This window comes from Mesoplodon densirostris, chromosome 1 (assembly GCF_025265405.1).
Source record: "Mesoplodon densirostris isolate mMesDen1 chromosome 1, mMesDen1 primary haplotype, whole genome shotgun sequence".
NCBI classification, from domain to species: Eukaryota; Metazoa; Chordata; class Mammalia; order Artiodactyla; family Ziphiidae; genus Mesoplodon; species Mesoplodon densirostris.
The window spans coordinates 234,295,104-234,314,749 of NC_082661.1; the positions used below are offsets into that span (position 1 = coordinate 234,295,104).

Here is a 19,646-nt window from a genome sequence, read left to right on the forward strand (position 1 = left end):
CTACTCTTCGATGAGAAAATATAGTCTTTTAAATTCTGGTACAGCAGTGATACCACTTGTTAGATTATTATATTTACATGTGAGGAAGTCTTTCATTATTTTTATGTTCATAAAAAGTAAAGAAATGTGAAATTAGAACTTTGCGGTCTTAGGTTACCACATAAGTGCTAATATTATTCCACCTGTAATTCCACGATACCTGTATGGGCTATTTCAAGTACCAGTGATTTACTCCACTTCTGTCATGTCTGTAGTGCACAAAAGGCCCCCAAACTCCTTGTGGCCCATTTCATAGCCTGGTGAAGAAAGGTGCTTTGTCCTAATTGGCATAGGACCATGTTCTTTGAGCCTGTTGCTGACATTATAATAAATGCTAATCACTGTGTACCTCTGATGCCGCACCTTGCAGTGTTTTTTTGAGTTGGCGTGGAAGTATCTAACCAGCCATGAAGTTTGTAAGGCACTGAGGCCTGCCCTCATTGTTACTCAAGATCATGGTTACTCACAGGCTGGAACAACCCCCAAGCTGCTGAAATGGAACTTTCTGTATCACCGAAGTCACAAAAGCTCCATGGCTGTCTTTTCAGTAACACCTTTAGAATTTGAACTGGCTATTAGTCTCTGTTTTGGGACTCTTCATGGTTTTACAATGAATGCATCTTTAAAGAGGCTTTTAAACATTTTTGAAGGGAAGAAATTCATGGACCCTTTTTAGAATTGGCTGAAAACTGTAGCCACCTCTCTTCAGAAAAATATGCTCACAATTTGTGAGATTCGTGGACATACGTGGAATTTTATTGTTACTACACTCATTGCACTTAGTATGTCTTAAACCATGCATGGATGAAGGACATTTTCGAAAAGGAGATTTTTTCATGTTGCTATTCCAAAAGATAATCATCACATCATCTTAATTACAATGCAGGTTGCATATTTGACATTTTTCACATAAAGGCATTTGAAAGGCTGCTGGTAGGGAACTAATTCTGATTGATAGAGCTGCAAAGACAAGTATTAGACTAAACAGCATAACTTTCCAAAGGCACCTACTTTTCCAGGGAAAGTGACCAAGACATGTTGGTCAAAAACTTACAAATTTTTTATCCAGGAACATTTCTTGAGAAGAGCTTCATTAGTATGAAAGTGTTCTTCTTAGAGAGAGATTCCAAGCATCTACCTCAAATCTCTGCTTTAAAATACTATCCCACAGAATTTGTCAGATACATTTATCTCTGAATTTACCTTAGCTAAATTTTAGGGTTTTATGGCAGATATTGTAACTGAGTTGTCCCTTAATAGCTTTCATCAAGATAGTGATTTGGGGCTTCCCTGGTGGCGCAGTGGTTGAGAGTCCGCCTGCCGATGCAGGGGACGCGGGTTCATGCCCAGGTCTGGGAAGATCCCGCATGCCAGCGGAGCGGCTGGGCCCGTGAGCCATGGCCGCGGAGCCTGCGCGTCCGGAGCCTGTGCTCCGCAATGGGAGAGGCCACAACAGTGAGAGGCCCGCGTACAGCAAAAAAAAAAAAAAAAAAAAAAAAAGATAGTGATGTGACTGGACGGTGCATACTACCAAGATGGTAGTGATTGATTGGGTTGTTGGGGAGACTTTGCCCAAGAGTGGTCCAGTTTTCACGTTTTGACAAATTACTCCATGTTCAGTCACAATTCACTTGCTACAATTTTCAATAATTTTTACATTCCAAATCCTTGCCACTAGGGGTTTAGTTTCTTAAGCAGCCTTAAAAATTAAGTCCCATAACAAAGTTTAGGTATGTTTTGAATATTAATTTTAATTTTTCTTCTCCATTTATTCTGTTTACCAGTCACTTGCATGGCACTTGGGTATGACCTAGTTGGTTAGCAGCTTGTTTTAGTGAAATTAAGATGTAAAACATGGTGGAATTATTTCATGGCATTAATAACAGTTTTCTGCAGTCTGGTTACTATTTTGAGGCATGCATTTATCAAAGCCTGAAACCATTTGGAATGCACATGTTGCAAGAATTTTCTTTGTGTACACCCTCTGTGTTAACTGGTGACCTACAACTTGAGGGAACAAAACAAGGTGTACTTTACTGAAATGATGGATAGTGAACAATGCATGAGCCAACAAGTTGAGGGAGTCTTAGGACAAGGTCCAGGAGAGTCGGGGCTATTAGATTCTGGCTTTATTTCCAACAGCCCAGCATTGCCATGTGATACTGACAGCAAGAGAGAAAAGGAAACTGGGCCAGAGGATCAGAGAACAGGGAGGATTTAGTCTTAATAGGATTTTATTAGACTCTAAGTAGAGGTTGTCTGAGGTAGTCTGACCCAGAATGAATTCCCCCCACTGCTGTTAGCTATAGTTGAGGGCACACGGTTCCTGTCTCTTCAGGTTTTCCCAATATTTGAAGAGTCTTCACCCTTAGATGGAATTTTACTTGATAAGCACATTTACATTAATAGACTCTTTATGTATTTAATAGCAGCCGATTCAGAGCCTTCCGAAGTGCATTCTAAAACAATGAGTTTTTCTACTGGCAGTTGCTCCGGAAAAAAACAAACCAAACACAAATTATATTTGAGATGGTTGATTTCTGTGCTTTAGGTTCCTTAAGTGAAATATGCATTAATCATGAAAGAATACAGGTAGAATCCTGTTTACAACTAGAATTCTCTCAAAGATTTTTGTACCACGGCCGTTAGCCTCCTTTAATGATTATCTGATTACCCCTCCCCAATTAGTATAACAGTTGCAAAAGAGTATGTAAAATGATGACTTTTGAGCTGGGAGAGACCTCAGAAATAGTCATTGAGTCCTAACTACTCCCCCCGAAGCGAGGTTCCAAACCAAGAGTCTCCTGCTGGTTAGAGCTGGAGCTAAGAGTCCTGGGCCCTGTCTGCCAGTCAAAGCTTAAGTCCCTGAGTAGGGACCTAAGTTTCCTGACTTCCATGCTTGGAGAACTGAGCTAAAAACTCTTAGCCCTGATGCTTTGTTCCCCACTTTAAATCCACCTATCCTCTCTGACTGTCTCCAGAAACCAACCAGAGGAATATCAGGAGGGAAGGAGAAGGAAAGGTAGGAAGGGAGCCTTTCCATCAAGTTCAAGATTTGGTGACTCACTATGAAAAGACTCGGCCGTGCTTCTCTTTTTTCTCTAGGCCTCTCCTAACTGTGCTCTTGACCTCGCCTTTCTCCTCCTCTTGCCCCATCAAAATCCCCCCCCCCTTTTTTTTCTTTGGTATCTTCAAATTCTCCATGTTCGTTGATTCCTTCTCATTAGACCTACAAATATAGTCACTTTTCCCTTAATAAAAATGTTCCCTTGGCTGTGTCTCCCTTAAGGTGGCCATCTACTTCTTTCCTTTTAGGATTTTTTTATAGTCCATTATTAGAGGATATTATATTTAAATATGTAAAAGAATTGAAGGATGGTATGTAATAATATGTAATTAAATGCCAAAACGTATACATTATAAGTCCAGCCTGATAGTGAAAGAGAGCTATATTAAAATATAGTCATTGGTAGTTCAGGAAAAAATGTGATTTTGACCCATTTACAGCTCTCCTAAGTATTGTAGTTTTTGAGAGGGTCTGAAATTAGATAAGATGTCTGTCTGGGAGGGCGGTAGAAGGAATTTTTACATTGGAAAGAGGTATAATCTAGATGACTAGAATCTAGGCTTTTATGAGTATATGGTACATTTTATAATTCTGTGATACGGAAGCATATGCTTGTGCTTTTTTCATAGTCAAATAAAAGATATCATATACTTTCAAAAAAGGGCAAATAAAAATATAGGTAATTCTTATGTCAGTTATCTCTGTCTTCAACAATAGTTAATAGAATTTTTCTCTCCTTATTGATGGAAAATATTTTTATATATAATATTAATGAGATATATAAATGTGACCACTCAGTAATGTCTTTGGAAATAATATAGTCGGTTCTGTCTTTGAAGTATAGAAGCTATATATGCTAATATCTCAGCATACGTTCATACGTACATACATACTACATACATGTATTTTGATAGCTCATCTCTTCCCCCCAAGACCAAAAACCTCAACAACCATACCACAATACCACATGCAACCACTGTGGGGAGAGTCCTTTGGGTATTTTTTGTTGGTGGTGGTTTGTTTGAAGAAAAGAAAAAAAATCACTTGTTAGGGGCTAAACAATTTCTAGAGCTTTCTCTCAGGCATGAAATTCGAGTTGATGTGCATGTATGTATTTATGGGAAGAACAGGCTGCATGTGTGCCAAGAGCAGCAAGCTTTACCTTAACCATTCCCAACTTCAGGTGCCTTAGGCTGAAGAGAGCAGAGGGCAAGAAGCGGTGACATCCAGCGATGCCACATGCCATAAGCACACGATCTAGCGCCTGCAGCCTCTCCTACCTGCTCACAGCCTTTTGCTTAGTATTGCCCTTCTGTTTTCTTCATCTGGGATTTTTAGCTGTTGTCTAAGGGTTAAGTAAAATGCTTGGAATTGGAAAAAGGAAAGGCTGATAACAGGAAAATGCAGAAACATGTTGAAAACCTTGGTGCTTGAGGAAATGGGTCCTTAAACATCGCTCATAAATATGGAGTCGTCTCTTTCATTTTCACACTGCCCTAGGGACATGCCAGTGCTTTACTACTTTAACCTGGGAATGAGAGAAAGAGTGGCTTCTGGGTGCTTAGGTGGTGTTTTCTTTGACAGGGTCTCCCGCAATAGCTTTTCGCTTCCCAAACGTGGCTTGCTGGACTTGCCTCCCCCTCTGCTTTCTCTCCCAGGTTCTCTCGATGTTGTGGTTTCTATATTCATGGCATATTTAGATTTTTCAGGCATCTGCCTCAAGAGTATGATTGGATAAGCATCAACCAAGTGAGATGTACCTTTCTCAGAGAAGATACAGATTCCTTAAGGGACTAGGGCTAGGGATTATAGCCAGGAGCAAGGAGAATACAGTTTCTAGAAAGAACACTGGACTAGGAGTCAAGAGACATTTCTGTCTCCATCAAAACTGACTTGTAAGTTCTTGGCCGCGGCTAAGAAATTTATCCTGTCTGTACTGTGGTCTCACTATCTGAAAAGACGCACGTGAAGTCCCTTTGAGAACTAATGTGAAGGATGTTAGAGAGCATCTTTCTGTTTTTGATGAGGAGGCAATTGGCATGATTTATGTTCCCTTTATACCTTTGAAGAAGAATCTGAGAGTCCCAGAGCTGGAAGGCATCTCAGAGAGTCTTCTACTTTTTCAACCTCTGGGCTAAACCCAAACACTCTGATTTTCTCCGTTATTATCATTACACCATCTGAATAAGAGACCTTGACATTTTCAAAGAAATGTAGTGTTTAGGACAGCAAGGAAGTAGAATCAGAACTTGTTTTATCTCTTATCACTTAAAACAGGGTTGCACAATGAGATACCGTCTAGAAGGGCTAGTCTGCGAACCAAAGTGAGGTCAAGAGAGTGGCGGGAGGATCACAGAGAGTGTGTGTGTGTGTGTGTGTGTGTGTGTGTGTGTGTGTGACTGGGAACACATACTCTGCATGCATGGGCAGACACTCCTGATTTTTAAAACACCAGTTGGGCGCAGTGTAACATGCGTCTCAGTGGCAAAGGGCCATGTTGGTAATGGACAGTGTCTTATTGACAACAACACATTTGGGCTTCCCTGGTGGTGCAGTGGTTAACAATCCGCCTGCCAATGCAGGGGACACGGGTTCGAGTCCTGGTCCGGGAAGATCCCACATGCCGCAGAGCAACGAAGCCCATGCACCACAACTACTGAACCTGTGCTCTAGAGCCCGTGCTCCGCAACGAGAAGCCAATGCAATGAGAAGCCCGTGCACCGCAAAGAAGAGTAGCCCATGCTCGCCACAACTAGTGAAAGCCCATGTACAGCAACAAAGACCCAACACAGCCATAAATAAATAAATAAATAAATAAATAAATAAAAGAAAACAATACATTTGTATTATTAAGAATTATATGTTGGGGAATTCACCAATATACATAACAAAACATAGTCATGAAAGATACATGTAAACTGTTTCACTTACTATATCTATGCAGTCCTCCTTCTAACAGGCTTCCCTCTTTCCACACACCTTAATTCCCCATCATTCTCCTTAAGAAATGTTTCTTTCCCCCAAATTATTAATTCTTACGTGTTTTCTTTTCTTATGTACTAAAATTTATTATGAAGATCTTTTAATGTTGATTGGTTACTCTTCTACACGCCCCCAACAGAGGTACTTGTTTTGAATATTCCTTTAACTAGTTTCCAGTGTTGAAGTCCTCTTCCCACAAAGAACTTGATCAAGAAGTCTAACCTGAATCATCACCTGAAGTCCCTTGTTTATAGAAGAAATAGTTGATCAGTGTTCTCCTTGTAATACCCTTCATGTTACTCAGTTGAAAATAGCCTCTTTTTTTTTTTTTTTTTTCTTAATCTTTTGGCACTAGAAGTCTGGAAATTTTATCATGGACTTTGTTTTCCAGTGCTCTGGTAATTATAATGTAATTACTTTTCTCTGAACTCTCTCTAGTGTGTACACTAAACAAATAACGTTTTGAACTGTCCCCAGTCCTTTTTTGGGCTGACGAATCTAAGATAATAATACCAGTATCTTAGTGCTTTTGTCAGAGAGTTAGCACCACACAACTGGATCACATTGCCTGTATACTCTATGACCCCAGTATCTTTTTTTCTCCCCACTGGCCCTGTTGGAGTCAGGCTTTCTTCATATTTTGTCCACATAACTCATTTTTCATTGATAAGTGCACCGTTGCCTTGTCCTCATACCAAGTAAGCACTCTCTTGTTTTTGATGGATCATTTCTATCTGATTTGTCAAGATTACTTGGAATTCTCTTATTTTTCAGGAAAGCTGGAAACCTTAACTTAGGTTGTAGCCACAAAATGACTGAGAATGCTTTCAATTCCATTATGACAGTCATTGATTTAAAAAATCGGTATTATTGGACCCAGGAGTCTGGGTGCTGTGTTATAACTCCCCTAAGTTACATCAAGCCATTTATTTCAGTCACTGTTAACTAATGATTTTCCTGTTTCTGGGTGTTTCTACACACCACTAACATTGCTAACATAGTTTATTGCTTCTGGAAACTAGATTTGAGTGATATAGAATAATAATCTAATAATAATAATAATCTATAATAATAATAATCTAATAATCTAGAATAATAATCATCTAGTGATATAGACTAATAATCTAGGTGGTGATAGTGGAGAGAATAAATCCAATAATTGTTTAATTTATTCATGTAGCTTTGGTAGCATCATTATTTTATATAGTTAGTAGCAAAGTGAGAGAAAACAGAAGAAAGGCTTTAGGTTGAGTATAAATGTCTATTTTGTTGATATTTTTGCTCATTGTTGGACTTTGAGAATGTCTGTGTTTTGATTTTAACTTAAGTCAGTGTCCTGTTTAATATATGAATGTAATGGGATGCATTTTTTGTTTTTGTCATTACAGGTTTCGAAAGTGACAATGAAATGTGAAGAAGTTACATTTCTACTGTGACACTTGAAAGTTAGTGACTGCTTACCAAATTTTCCTGAAAATTAAATATGACTTAGAAGCATTTGGTTTTTGAAGGTTTATGATGTCATCGGTTGCGACAGAAGGCAGACTCCGGCAGGCTGTGAGCTTGCAGGGAGTTGACCCAGAAACATGCATGATTGTATTTAAAAACCACTGGGCGCAGGTAATGTATGAGTTCCACCTTCTCTGCTGGTTAGGTAGCCCTAGAAGCCTCTATTGCACTGAACCAGGGTTTCCAACCTGTGTGACAGGTGGGCTTCCAGAAAACATAAGGAGGAAACCCTTTCAGGTAGGAAGAAAAGCAGATTTCTCTACTTGCATTCCTAGAATAGGTAGTTGGTTAAGAACCTTGGTTTTCACGAAAGCAATTAGGGGACATGCATGTTCCTCAGATATTTTTATAAGAGTAGCAGTTGGCCTTCGAGTGACTTGTCCTTTACTTTGCAATACACTTGACCACGAGTACATCCTCTTCCTTTCCCTCCTCCCTGCTGATTTCCATTCAGTCCTTAAACGCTACCAATACTAAAATACATATTTATTAAATATTTGCGAAGTGCTGTGCCGAATACATCAAATACCTTACATTTAATCTTCTCCGCAAACCAGTAAGGCAGTTGGTTTTAGCTTCATCATCTTACAGATGAGGGAATGGAAAATTATAGAGGTTAAATAGCTTGCTTGAGATTATACGACTAGTGAGTTTCCAATCAAGTACTGAGACCTTGGTCCCGTGACTCCAAGACCAGTGTATTTGACCTCTGTGCTCTAGCATTTTTCAGGCTGGTGGTCCCTATTCATTTAAGGAAAGAAGGTGCCTGGAAGTATCTGAATTCATTACAAAGTTGATTGTAAAAGTTTTTTTGATTATTCATTTTGACTTCTTTGTGACTCTTCTCTGATCTACTTGTATGGATAATTAAGGCTTGAATGGTCAGGAAACTTACCAGCTTGCCCCTTTCCTCAGGGAGTTTACAAGTAGTAAAATAAATAAAATTGGCATTCTTTACTACTTGTACAACATTACACTCCCCAGGTGAGCTGGTAAGTGGCTATTTATGTGACAGTTTTTGAATGAGTACCCAGTTCCTTCCTGTGGCTGGAAACAGCCCATGGGTTAAAGCATTGAGCCTGTAAATCACAGCAATTATAAGGGGACACAGTTTAGATAAAAAACAAAATCAGTTCTGCTTCTGCGTCATTTACACTTTGTGGCTTCCTGTCACTATCCAGTGTAAAGCTTTCAAGATTTTTTTTATGCATTTCCCCTTCTCTGACTGTTTACTGTTATAGTCTTAATGGGTTTGCTCTGGATATTAAGGGCACATCTGCTTTAGCAGTGGGAAGAAAGTAATTCAGGAATTTTCCAGATAATTAGAGTAATTACCTTTGGCATTGTACTTTAGTGCTGATGCATACCACCCTCTGTTTAATGCAGGAAAATATTGAGTTGAGGGTAAGGATGACTTTGTCAGAGGGATTGGGGTTTAGTTTATTAAACACTTCCTTTCGTAAAGTGGGTACACTCTTGGGCTCATTATCGTTTCAGCCATTTCTTTAACTTTGGCCAAGTTTCTGACCCCTTTAGTCTTAATTTTTCCTTTTAAATAAATCTGGAAAATGCCCTCAGTGTCTCTCTAGTTCCAAAGGCTCTTGAGGGCTTTACTGTTACCTTTATGAATAAAAATGCTGGTTGAAGAAATTCATGTCGATGTCAATGTGATTACAGTCGTCCCTTGGTATCTGTGAGGGATGGGCTCCAGGACACCAGCAGATACCAAATCTGTGGACGCTCAAGTCCTTATATAAGGTGATATTTCCATATAACCTACGCACATCTGCACATCCTCCAAATCATCTCTAGATTACTTATAATATCTAATACAGTGTAAATACTATGTGAATAGTGTCAATACGATGTAAGTGCTATGTAAATAGTTGCCAGTGTGCAGCAAATTCAAGTTGTGCTCTTTGGAACTTTTTGAAATTTTTTTCCAAATATTTTCGATCCCTGATCGGTTGACTCTGCAGGTGCAGACCCTGCGGATACGGAGGACCGACTGTATTGTTACATGGAGATTTACTGAGCCCAACCTCCAGCTACCTCACTGTGGGCGTCACAGGTGGGACGCAGAAATGTATAAGCCTTCCTTTGGGCTTTTAAAGAATGTATAAGCTACTTTGGATGACAACGTGAGATACATTGTTATAAAATGAATAATATTGATCACAGGAATTAAGTCAAGGGAAGGGACTATTACGGATGAAAATGGCCTGTGAAATCCAGGAAGTGAGATTTTGTTAGCTTGACTGTGGGAAGAGAAGGTTTGTTTTTTGTTTTTTGGGTTTTTTTTGCAGTACGCGGGCCTCTCACTGCTGTGGCCTCTCCCATTGCGGAGCACAGGCTCCGGACGCGCAGGCTCAGCGGCCATGGCTCACGGGCCCAGCCGCTCCGCGGCATGTGGGATCTTCCCGGACCGGGGCACGAACCCGTGTCCCCTGCATCGGCAGGCGGACTCTCAACCACTGCGCCACCAGAGAAGTCCAAGAGAAGGTTCTGATGACAGAAAGGAAAAGAACATTGTAGAGAAGGGGTATTAGGAACAAATGCTCAGCTTTGCCTTTTTTGGATGGTTAGAAATAAGAAAGGTGAGGAAGTCAGGGCAAGGCAGAGCTGTGAGGCTAAGTTTGAGGTAAGGAATGAGACTTTCAGCTGATAGAAATAAGTGCTACTTATTGTTTTTGGAGTTTCACGCATTAGCGCTTTGCTGTGAGTTGTTCAGGCTGGGGGCGGATTCGCAGAGGATTGGGAAATGAGCTACAATCTGACATAAGCTTCTGTGACTAGTGTGACGTAGCCCCCGGGTTCCCCTGAGGCAACCCAAGAAAACTGTAAGGCTGGTAGGAAATCTGTAGACAGAACTGGGTGACAACATTCTATTTACCAAAGTGTTCCATTAGCTGGCAAGTACCATGCTTTTTCAGATGTTAAGTTAGGGAAAATGAAGGCAACAAAAGTCAGTGGTGTCCAAAGTGCTTCTGTTTGTTAGGATACTTCAGTACAAATTCAGCATAATTAACATATATTCGGCAGGTTCTGTGCTACTGTTTACTAGGAGCTTCTACTTCAGACCTTGAGTGGTGGTCAAGGATACCCGCTTACCCACCTACACTTTGCAGTCTGTCAGGGACAGCTGGTTATACAGCCATCCGTCATCCAAGGCATCATCTGAAGCAGTCCGAGATTCAGGGGAGGGTCGCCAGGGGAGAGAGCTTGAGTGGCCCAGTGGTGCACTTGACTTTCCAAACCAGTCCCCGGGTCCAGTGGTCTCATGTTATCCTCAGAATAGTTCTATAGTGGACATCCAGGAATAGTTAACATTGGAGAATCCAGGCTCTAGGAAGTAGCCTCTGGCCTGTACGTCCTCTTGTCTTCTGAGGTGCCATCTTGTGCTGTAGTAGACAGAGCAACGAACCTAAAACCCAGATTCTGTCTGGGGCATTCCTGTAGTTGGACATTTCAGTGGCATCTGGCCACCTACAGGCCAGGATAGCAGATAGGGCTCTTTATGTCGTGGCTTCTTCCACTGCTTTTCTCTCATTTAGTCTCCAGAAATACAAAATTACTTGGAGTTCCTAGCCACCCCCTCTCCTGGCAGCGCACCTCATGTTGTTTCATGGCTCTCTGCCTTTGGCACTTCCTCTTCTTTCTGCCTGGAACATCCCTCCACCTGGTTAATGCAACTTCAGAAGAGCTAGGAGACTTGGAAAACATATACTAATATTAAAACATTTGCTATAAACTGCTACCAGTAAGAACCTTAGACTTGCATTTAATGATCAGTGATCTTGAGGGGAGGGGGTTGGGGAGAGAAAGAGAATGTTTAATTTTTATAGTAGTCTATAAGAACGGTTTATAGTCTAGTAGACTGTTGTTTTTATCTCTTGCCTTTGCTTCTTTGCTTCTTCTGAATGGAAGAGAGAGCAAGAAGTAAGAAGCATTGGTCCATCAGATAATGAACTGCCCAAGTATATTGCCATGTGAACTAACCCGCCACCACACACACGCTAGGTATTCTTTTGTTGTTGTTGCTTTTTGTTTGTTTGTTTGTTTTCGCTGTGTTGGGTCTTCGTTGCTGCGCGCGGGCTTTCACCGCTGCGTTGCGGTGAGCGGGGGCTACACTTCATTGTGTTGTGCAGGCTTCTCATTGCGGTGGCTTCTCTTGTTGTGGAGCACGGGCTCTAGGCACATGGGCTCCAGTAGCTGCAGCACACGGGCTCAGTAGTTGCAGCACACGGGCTCTAGAGTGCAGGCTCAGTTGTGGCGCACAGGCTTAGTTGCTCCGCGGCATGTGGGATCCTCCTGGACCAGGGACCAAACCCGTGTCCTCTGAATTGGCAGGTGGATTCTTAACTACTGTGCCACCAGGGAAGTCCCACACTAGGTATCCTTAATGACACACTTTTACTTTGTGAGACTTCATGGCCCTTTGCTCTATTCATTCTCTATCCTCTCCTTTCACATACCGCATCAGTATTAGTTACATACTAAACAGTGTCTGCTCTTAAAGCCAGGAGAACAGAGGTGAAAAAGAATCAATTGGAAATGCACATTTCTGTGTGCTTGTTAATGGCGCAAAGCTTCTCCTTACCACCCTCAGCCTCCAAATACAAGCTATTACACAATTTTTTAAGCTAAGAACATTTCAGAGTTCAGATAGAGTAATGGTGATGGATAAAGAAAAGCTAGTGGATTTAGTAGCCTTTTTCTTCTTGGAAGGGGATGGGGATGAGAAAAAACTGAATCATCTGGATTAAGTAAGTCAGATGTCCTCCTACAATAATAAAAAATAGACAATATGTCCTATGTATGGTAACCTGTATAGAGCTCCAAGTAGCCTGACTCCATTAAAGAAGCAAAGAGCACTTATACGTGGCTTTGAGATCTGCATTCCAGTCTGTTCCCTGTGACACTCATTCTCTCACTCTCTTCGTCTTCACTCTTTTGGTCTGTGCCTTGTCATAAACTAAATGACAGAGAGAAATTACATGAAGTCTTTGAGAGATGAAAAGTTAGAAAATATTAGAGAACTCTGATTAACTTCTCAGTATCTTAGTAAAGTGATGTTTGTTAACATTTAAAAAATGTATGTCTCTCTTCTCAGCTTTTCAAGTAGCTCTAAACTTCACAGTAGAAAGTAAAGCAGAACAAAAGCTATGCTTTTTTAGAGGGCCAGGGCATGGAGTTGTGCCTCTATTAGACTCTAAAGTGGTTGAACGTGTTGAGAAGTCAGAAGCTGTCCCACTGTATGCTCGGTGATAAGTCTGTTTTTGCTGTGGTTGGAATTACAGGGTTCTCTGGAATGTTCTTACGTATATCATTACTCTTCAGTCCCTCCCCTGATACTGAAATTAAAAAAAAAATTTATATCTACCTAACTGAAGGGTTAGGTTACTATGTTATTTTATTGACTGATGCTCCTACCATGTTTCTGTGTTAGAGTAATTACCAGACTACTTTGGTCCCAAGGAAGTATAGCATGTATAGTTGCTGCTTTATCAGGTTTAATTCCAGATGTAGACACATCTCTGTAGTTCAGGATTGGAGCTGACATTAACTAAGTTCTGCAAGTACACATATATTATTAGGCTGTTATCCGAATATGAGAAGAAATGACTCCGTAAAGGTCTCCCATGGGAATAGGTGTGTAAGAAATAACCCTAAATTGAAAGACACAGCTGCTAAGTAATAAACAGGGACTGGATGGAAACGTACTTTTGTTGTAGTTACTTTGGTACATTAAGTGGAATTTGGCTTGATCACTAAATCCTGTCCTTCTAATGTGTGATGGAAAATGTTGCTTAGCAACTTGGTTTTTTCCACAATGCCGCTTTAAAGTAGCATTCCAAAGGATTTGGAAGTATGGGTTGTACTCACGTGACTTTCTTGAAGTAACTAGGCTCTAACCAAAGTAGCATAAATAGTCATCTACTGATATATGCATGTGTATAAGAAATAGAATGATAGACAGATGGAGTCAAAGCTAATCTTCTGTCAGAGAAACACTGTGTTTATCATGAAGAATAATAATTTGTTAGCTTGAGGTGTGACTATGTGATTTATGTATATCTTTCATTCTGAAAGCATTTGAACTTCCTATTTAGAATTTGTGAATATTTGAAATTCAGGCCCATTATCACTGAGTGATGGGGGGCCATCATTGGAGGTAAGGATAGCAGTAGCTGATAATCCTTAATGAAAGAAATATGCTGTTTGTTCATCTTATTGATCTCCAATGATCCTCATATTTATAGGTCAAATGACTTTGAAGTTAGGTTAAAATTTAGCTGTATTGGTCAGATGATAATTTGTATACCATTGTTCACACTATTGATTTTTTGTGTATTTTTTTCTTTTTTCTTTATTTTTTGTGTATTTTTTTCTTTTTAGAGTCGCAATATGTGATCTAGGCTCATGATCCATATATATATATATATATATATATATATATATATATATATATATATATACACACACACACATACACACACACACACCAGCTTATATATGTTAAAGTTTGTAGATCAACAAATGCCTAGCTATGATTGGTAAACCATTTACAGTGCTGTATCTGATCTCAGCTGGCTTACATACTTAATGAGCGTGAGGTTTATCAGGGGTCGATCAGTTTGTTAAATGCTATTTAGCCTAACGAAGGAACTTGTTTAGTAAAGGAAATATTTGCAAACTGTATTTTCCTACTTGTATCTCTCCAGCCACCCTAATTGTGTTTTTTCCCCTGAACTGAATCCCTGAGCCTGAGGGTATATAGCTGAGAAGCAGCCAGAGCTGGGGAATCGGAGGGAAGGTTGAGAGTATAAGATGGAGGGTAATCAGAGGAGTGGGCCAGGCCTGGGGAAGCAGCATGAGATCAGGGATCCAAAGTAGATCCCAGCAAGCAGAAATCAGGGGCCCAGGAATATTGGACTTCGGTGGGAGTGATGTGAGAAGAGGACCCAAGGGAAACAATAAGGAAAAGTCGAGGTCACATCAGGAATCAGCCTACAGAAACTGAAAGAACTGTGACACCACCCGGGCAGCTAACTTGGGACATCATAACAGAGGATCTTCGGCATTTCAATGCCAGTTGTGCTCTAGCCAAGAAGTTTCCTAGGCATTCCCTGTCAGGATGGGAACCAGGCCCAGGGCGTGGGCCCCGAGAGCCCACTGGTAAAAGCAGGTCATGGGTGTGCCTGCCTGGAAGGGAGAGGGAGGTGGCCTGGGAGGGTCCGGACACCTAAGGAGGGAGGTTAAGGACAAGTGGCACCACAGGCATAATCAGCACTTTGCTGAGTTGTGTTTTCCATGACTCACAGGCCCTGGTTGTAACACACGCATCTTCTAGGCAGGAAAACCTCCAGGCCGGGGGTGGGAATGCGTAAAGGGCTCTGTTCCAAATGATCAACAAGCCTTCGATCTTGGTGGGTTGTTACAGCTCTGTTTTCCTGTTTCTCTGCCCATGAGCCCGGAAGGCAGGGTAGAAGAGCTTCTATAAGGGGGTGGAGAGAGAGGCTTCATGTTAAAGCTGCTGAATAGTTTACATTCTGTATAAACATCTCAGAATGAAATCGTTTTTAGGTGTTTCATAGCCACCGCCCTCCCCACCCCCACCAAAGTAGGTCTTTTTGCAGAGGACTGCATTCGAATAAATAAGTGAAGATTAATTCATGAGAAAAATGTAGCTTGTGATCAGGTAAATAGTTTTGGTCTACATTACATATATATATTTAGATATTTTATAAATATTTACAGGCATGCATATAGTATAAATACATATACATATGTAAAAATTTATATGGCTTAGGAATTTCTGAGAATTACTGTTTTTAACTCTGTGTTTTGATCCTTTTCTTAGACATTAGTACCAAATTACTTTTTTGGTTTTATTTATACTATGAAATTAGATCAATTTACAGGAAAGAAGAACTAATTTACCTTAAAATCTCATTTGTATCTTTTCAGACTCACTTCTAATCGTACATCTATTTATCAATATATTTAGTTTTTAACTTAAATTATTTGTTGTATATATTGGCATGTAATGATATGATTCACTTAGTGTTTATTTTTAATAGCTTTAGTGTATAGTGATGTAGCATCGTGATTATCATTCTCTTATTCTTGACCGTTTGGGTCAATAATATTTTTATTTTTCATTACTGAAAACGTCATTGGCATGAACATTTTAAAACAAATTATTTTGTGTTGTTTCCTTTGGCATTTTCCCCAAAGTGAGATTAACAAGTCAAAGGGCAGGAACGACTTTATAGCTTCTGTCACGTGTTGCCAGATTGCTTTCCAGAAAGATTGAGCTAATTTGCTGTGCCACTATCAATGTATAATGCACAGTCCCAATTTTAGATAGTTTAGACAGTCTGAGCACACATGACAAGTATAATTACATTTCTACCCCGAGGCCTAGCTGTATAGATAGCTCTCATAAGTAAACTCAATATGTGGACTTTGAAATTATAGAACCGGTAAAATGTAGAGCTAATCTGTTCTTCAGAATGTGGAGCCTTGAAGTTGGGGCTTCGGGGCTGGAGAGCACGCTGTGTTGAGGTGGAGGCCCCTTTTGGACAAATGTGGTACTGCAGCCCTACGCTGTGAGATGTCAAGGCCAGAGCCAAGGGAAAGGAGCACAGTAGGTCCCAGCGTTTCTGCCAGAGGTCCTCAGGCCTGCGAGGAGTCCTGGAGGGCTTCTTGGAGGTTGGGGGATGGTGGGGGCACTCTGCAGTCCACGCGCAGCCAAGGAGAGGGGATGGCCAGTGGGGAGACCCAGACCACCAGTCACTGAGCCGTGTACCTCCTGGGTAGTGGCTAACCAAGGGCTTCCTCGTTGACATTGTCAATTCAGGGGTGTTGGGGTGATGTTTTTCCTGACAGTCTTTTTAATTTTATAATGGAAGTTGGTGGAGAGTACAGATTCTGTGGAAATCCACTCATTCATAAGGATATACTAGCCTAGTCTATAAAGGTTCCTTTTTTCTCCTTCTGCTAGGGGGAAAACTTAGACTTTTCCCTGAGAAATAAGTTTCCCTCATTGCTCACGAATGCTGACATAGCCTTGTACCTTTGCCAGCTTCCACAGTGACTTGCAAAAATTCTATAACCTAAATACCAGAACATGTAACAGCACGTCCTAGAACTGGGCTGGGAGGGTATGGCAGAAATTAACCATATTCCACAGAACATGCAGTTCAGAAAGGCAAAAAGGAACAAGTTAAAAATGTTGATAAAATGTTTGATTTTTAAAACAATGAACGTGCGTACACTTTAAAGGAAGTAAATTGAATGGATATTATCATAGAAATTCCAAGACATAAAGTTAAATGGAGGTTGAGATATAACATTGTTTTAATTTTCAGGTCCCAAAGTAGAAATTAAGCATTGATGGGCAGAGAGAGTTAGGAAGCGTTCACCGCCAGCAGCGGTGAGGGAGAGAAACACCTGGGCTGTCACATGGGATTTATTTACTTTTTACAGTTAATAGATTTTTTCTTTTTTGGCGGTGAAATATATATATATGTATATATATAAAGCAAAGTTTGCCATCTTCATCATTTTTAGGTGTGTAATTCAGTGGCATTAACTACATTCACAGTGTCGTGGAACCATCACCATTATTTCCAAAACTTTTTCATTACCCCAAATAGAAACCCTGTGCTTTAGGGCTTTATTTTGTAATTGGTTATCTCAAAATTTTTTTCTGGCTTAAACAAAATGCACAATTCAAACTCTTTGTGCTTAAAATTTCAACATATGCCGTATGTTCGGGGATTCTGCTAGGTACGTGTCACTCGTTCATCAGTTCATCCGTTTCCTTTCATCCTTCCTAATGATGCATGCTTGGTTGAAGAGGGTGCCAATCCAGGTAGAGGAGAGAGGGCTATTATTCTGTCAAGGGCATATGAGGAGCTGTGTCCCGCTGCTGAAATCTCCAAATCAACTCTATTTGTAGGAGAACACTGGTAGTCTTACTTATTTAGTGTATTTTAAAATTTAAAAGCACTATTATTATTATTATTTTAAAAATTTATTTATTTGATCTATTTATTTTGGGCTGCATTGGGTCTTCGTTGCTGCGCGTGGGCTTTCTCTAGTTGTGGCTAGTGGGGGCTACTCTTCGTTGTGGTGTGCAGGCTTCTCACTGCAGTGGCTTCTCGTTGCGGAGCACGGGCTTCAGTAGTTGTGGCACACGGGCTCAGTAGTTGTGGCACGCGGGCTGTAGAGCACAGGCTCAGTAGTTGTGGTGCACGGACTTTGTTGCTCTGCGGCATGTGAGGTCTTCCCGGACCGGGCCTCGAACCCGTGTCCCCTGCATTGGCAGGCGGATTCTTAACCACTGCACCACCAGGGAAATCCCTAAAAGCACTATTATATTCTTTTTTTTTTAACATCTTTATTGTAGTATAATTGCTTTACAATGGTGTCTTAGTTTCTGCTTTATAACAAAGTGAATTATATTCTTGACAGTTTAGAAAAAAATTTAAGAACTTGTCATTACTTTGAACACAAAAGCGATGACTGTTTTTCCATGTTTCTTTTCAGTCTTTTTTCACTTGCGTGTTTTTGACATAGTTAATAATGATGGATCTAACTATATACAAGTGACTTAGTTTTTCATCTGACGTTATCACTTACAGGTTTTTTATTTTTCATTTTGCTCAGCAGTCTTCATAATAATAGGCCCAGGAATGCATGTAGCTTAATTTACATAACCATATTACTTTCTTTGACATTTAGGTTGCCAACATTTGTCACTATGATAAATGAACAACTTCAGACATCTTCTTCCTGTAGTTTAACTCCTTCATTTTGTTCTCATGAGAGGGAGACACAGAATGCTCACATGTATCTTGTTGGGGGTCATGGCTCTTACATTTTCCTTGAAGATTTGGTACGATTAGCAGTGGTATGTTTTTGTAGTTATGATAAACATCAGATGGATGACACATGTTTGATTTGGTTTCAGGTTGTGAAAATCTTAGAGAAGCATGACCCCTTGAAGAACACCCAGGCAAAATATGGGTTCATCCCTCCAGATGAGGCCAGTGCTGTACAGAACTATGTAGAACACATGCTCTTTTTGCTGATTGAGGAGCAAGCCAGGGATGCTGCCATGGGGCCAATCCTGGAATTTGTGGTCTCTGAGAACATCATGGAAAAACTCTTCCTTTGGAGTCTGAGACGGGAATTTACTGATGAGACTAAAATGGAGCAGCTAAAGATGTATGAGATGTTGATCACCCAGTCCCACCAGCCTCTGCTGCACCACAAGCCCATCCTGAAGCCCCTGATGATGTTGCTGAGTGCCTGTTCAGGAACAGCCACCCCCACTGTGGAGGGGAAGCTGGTTGTGCTGCTCAGTCAGCTCTGTTCCATTCTTGCCAAAGATCCATCCATCCTGGAGCTCTTCTTCCACACTAGCGAGGACCAAGGGGCTGCCAACTTCCTCATCTTCTCTCTTCTGATTCCCTTCATTCACCGGGAGGGGACTGTAGGCCAGCAGGCCCGGGATGCTTTGCTCTTCATCATGTCTCTCTCTGCTGAGAACAGCGTGGTGGCCCATCACATCGTGGAGAACACCTACTTTTGTCCAGTAAGTCCTTCTTGTTGGCCCATTTCCCACCCGCTTCTCTTCTCCTCTCCTGGGCTAATGACAGATACTTTTTTATTCCTTTCTTTTCAGCAGACTGCCCTTGGCACCTTCTATGGAAAGCTATTTAGAGGAAATCTTTTGGAGGGAGCGGAGGAATTTAAGTTGAGATGCCATTCGGCTGAGCAGTGTCAGCTCGAAATAAGCCAACAGAGGAAACGATACGTCTTACTGTTTCTTGGTTCGTTTCTGTTGGGTTACGAGCTGTTTTTAGTTTTTTCTAAGAGCATATCCTGAGCAGTTGGTAAAACCTGCTCTTCTTATATTCTTAGCTTTTCAGGTTGATTCTGCGCCAATGAATCATGGCATATGGTCAGACCCCTCACAGCTGGCCTCACAAATTAATTTGTTTCCCAGCAAGATAATGACCAAAATCGTAGA

At 40.8% G+C, this 19,646-nt stretch overlaps 1 protein-coding gene across 1 annotated transcript in view; it reads left to right on the plus strand.

The window, feature by feature from the left end:
• The first annotated feature begins 7,603 nt into the window (after nt 1-7,603).
• Nucleotides 7,604-19,646, plus strand: part of FHIP1A (FHF complex subunit HOOK interacting protein 1A) — a 100,742-nt gene continuing 88,699 nt past the window's right edge. The window contains exons 1-2 of the mRNA XM_060095220.1: nt 7,604-7,708; nt 18,582-19,208. Coding sequence (XP_059951203.1) covers nt 7,604-7,708; nt 18,582-19,208 — 732 coding nt within the window. The remainder of the gene's footprint in view (nt 7,709-18,581; nt 19,209-19,646) is intronic.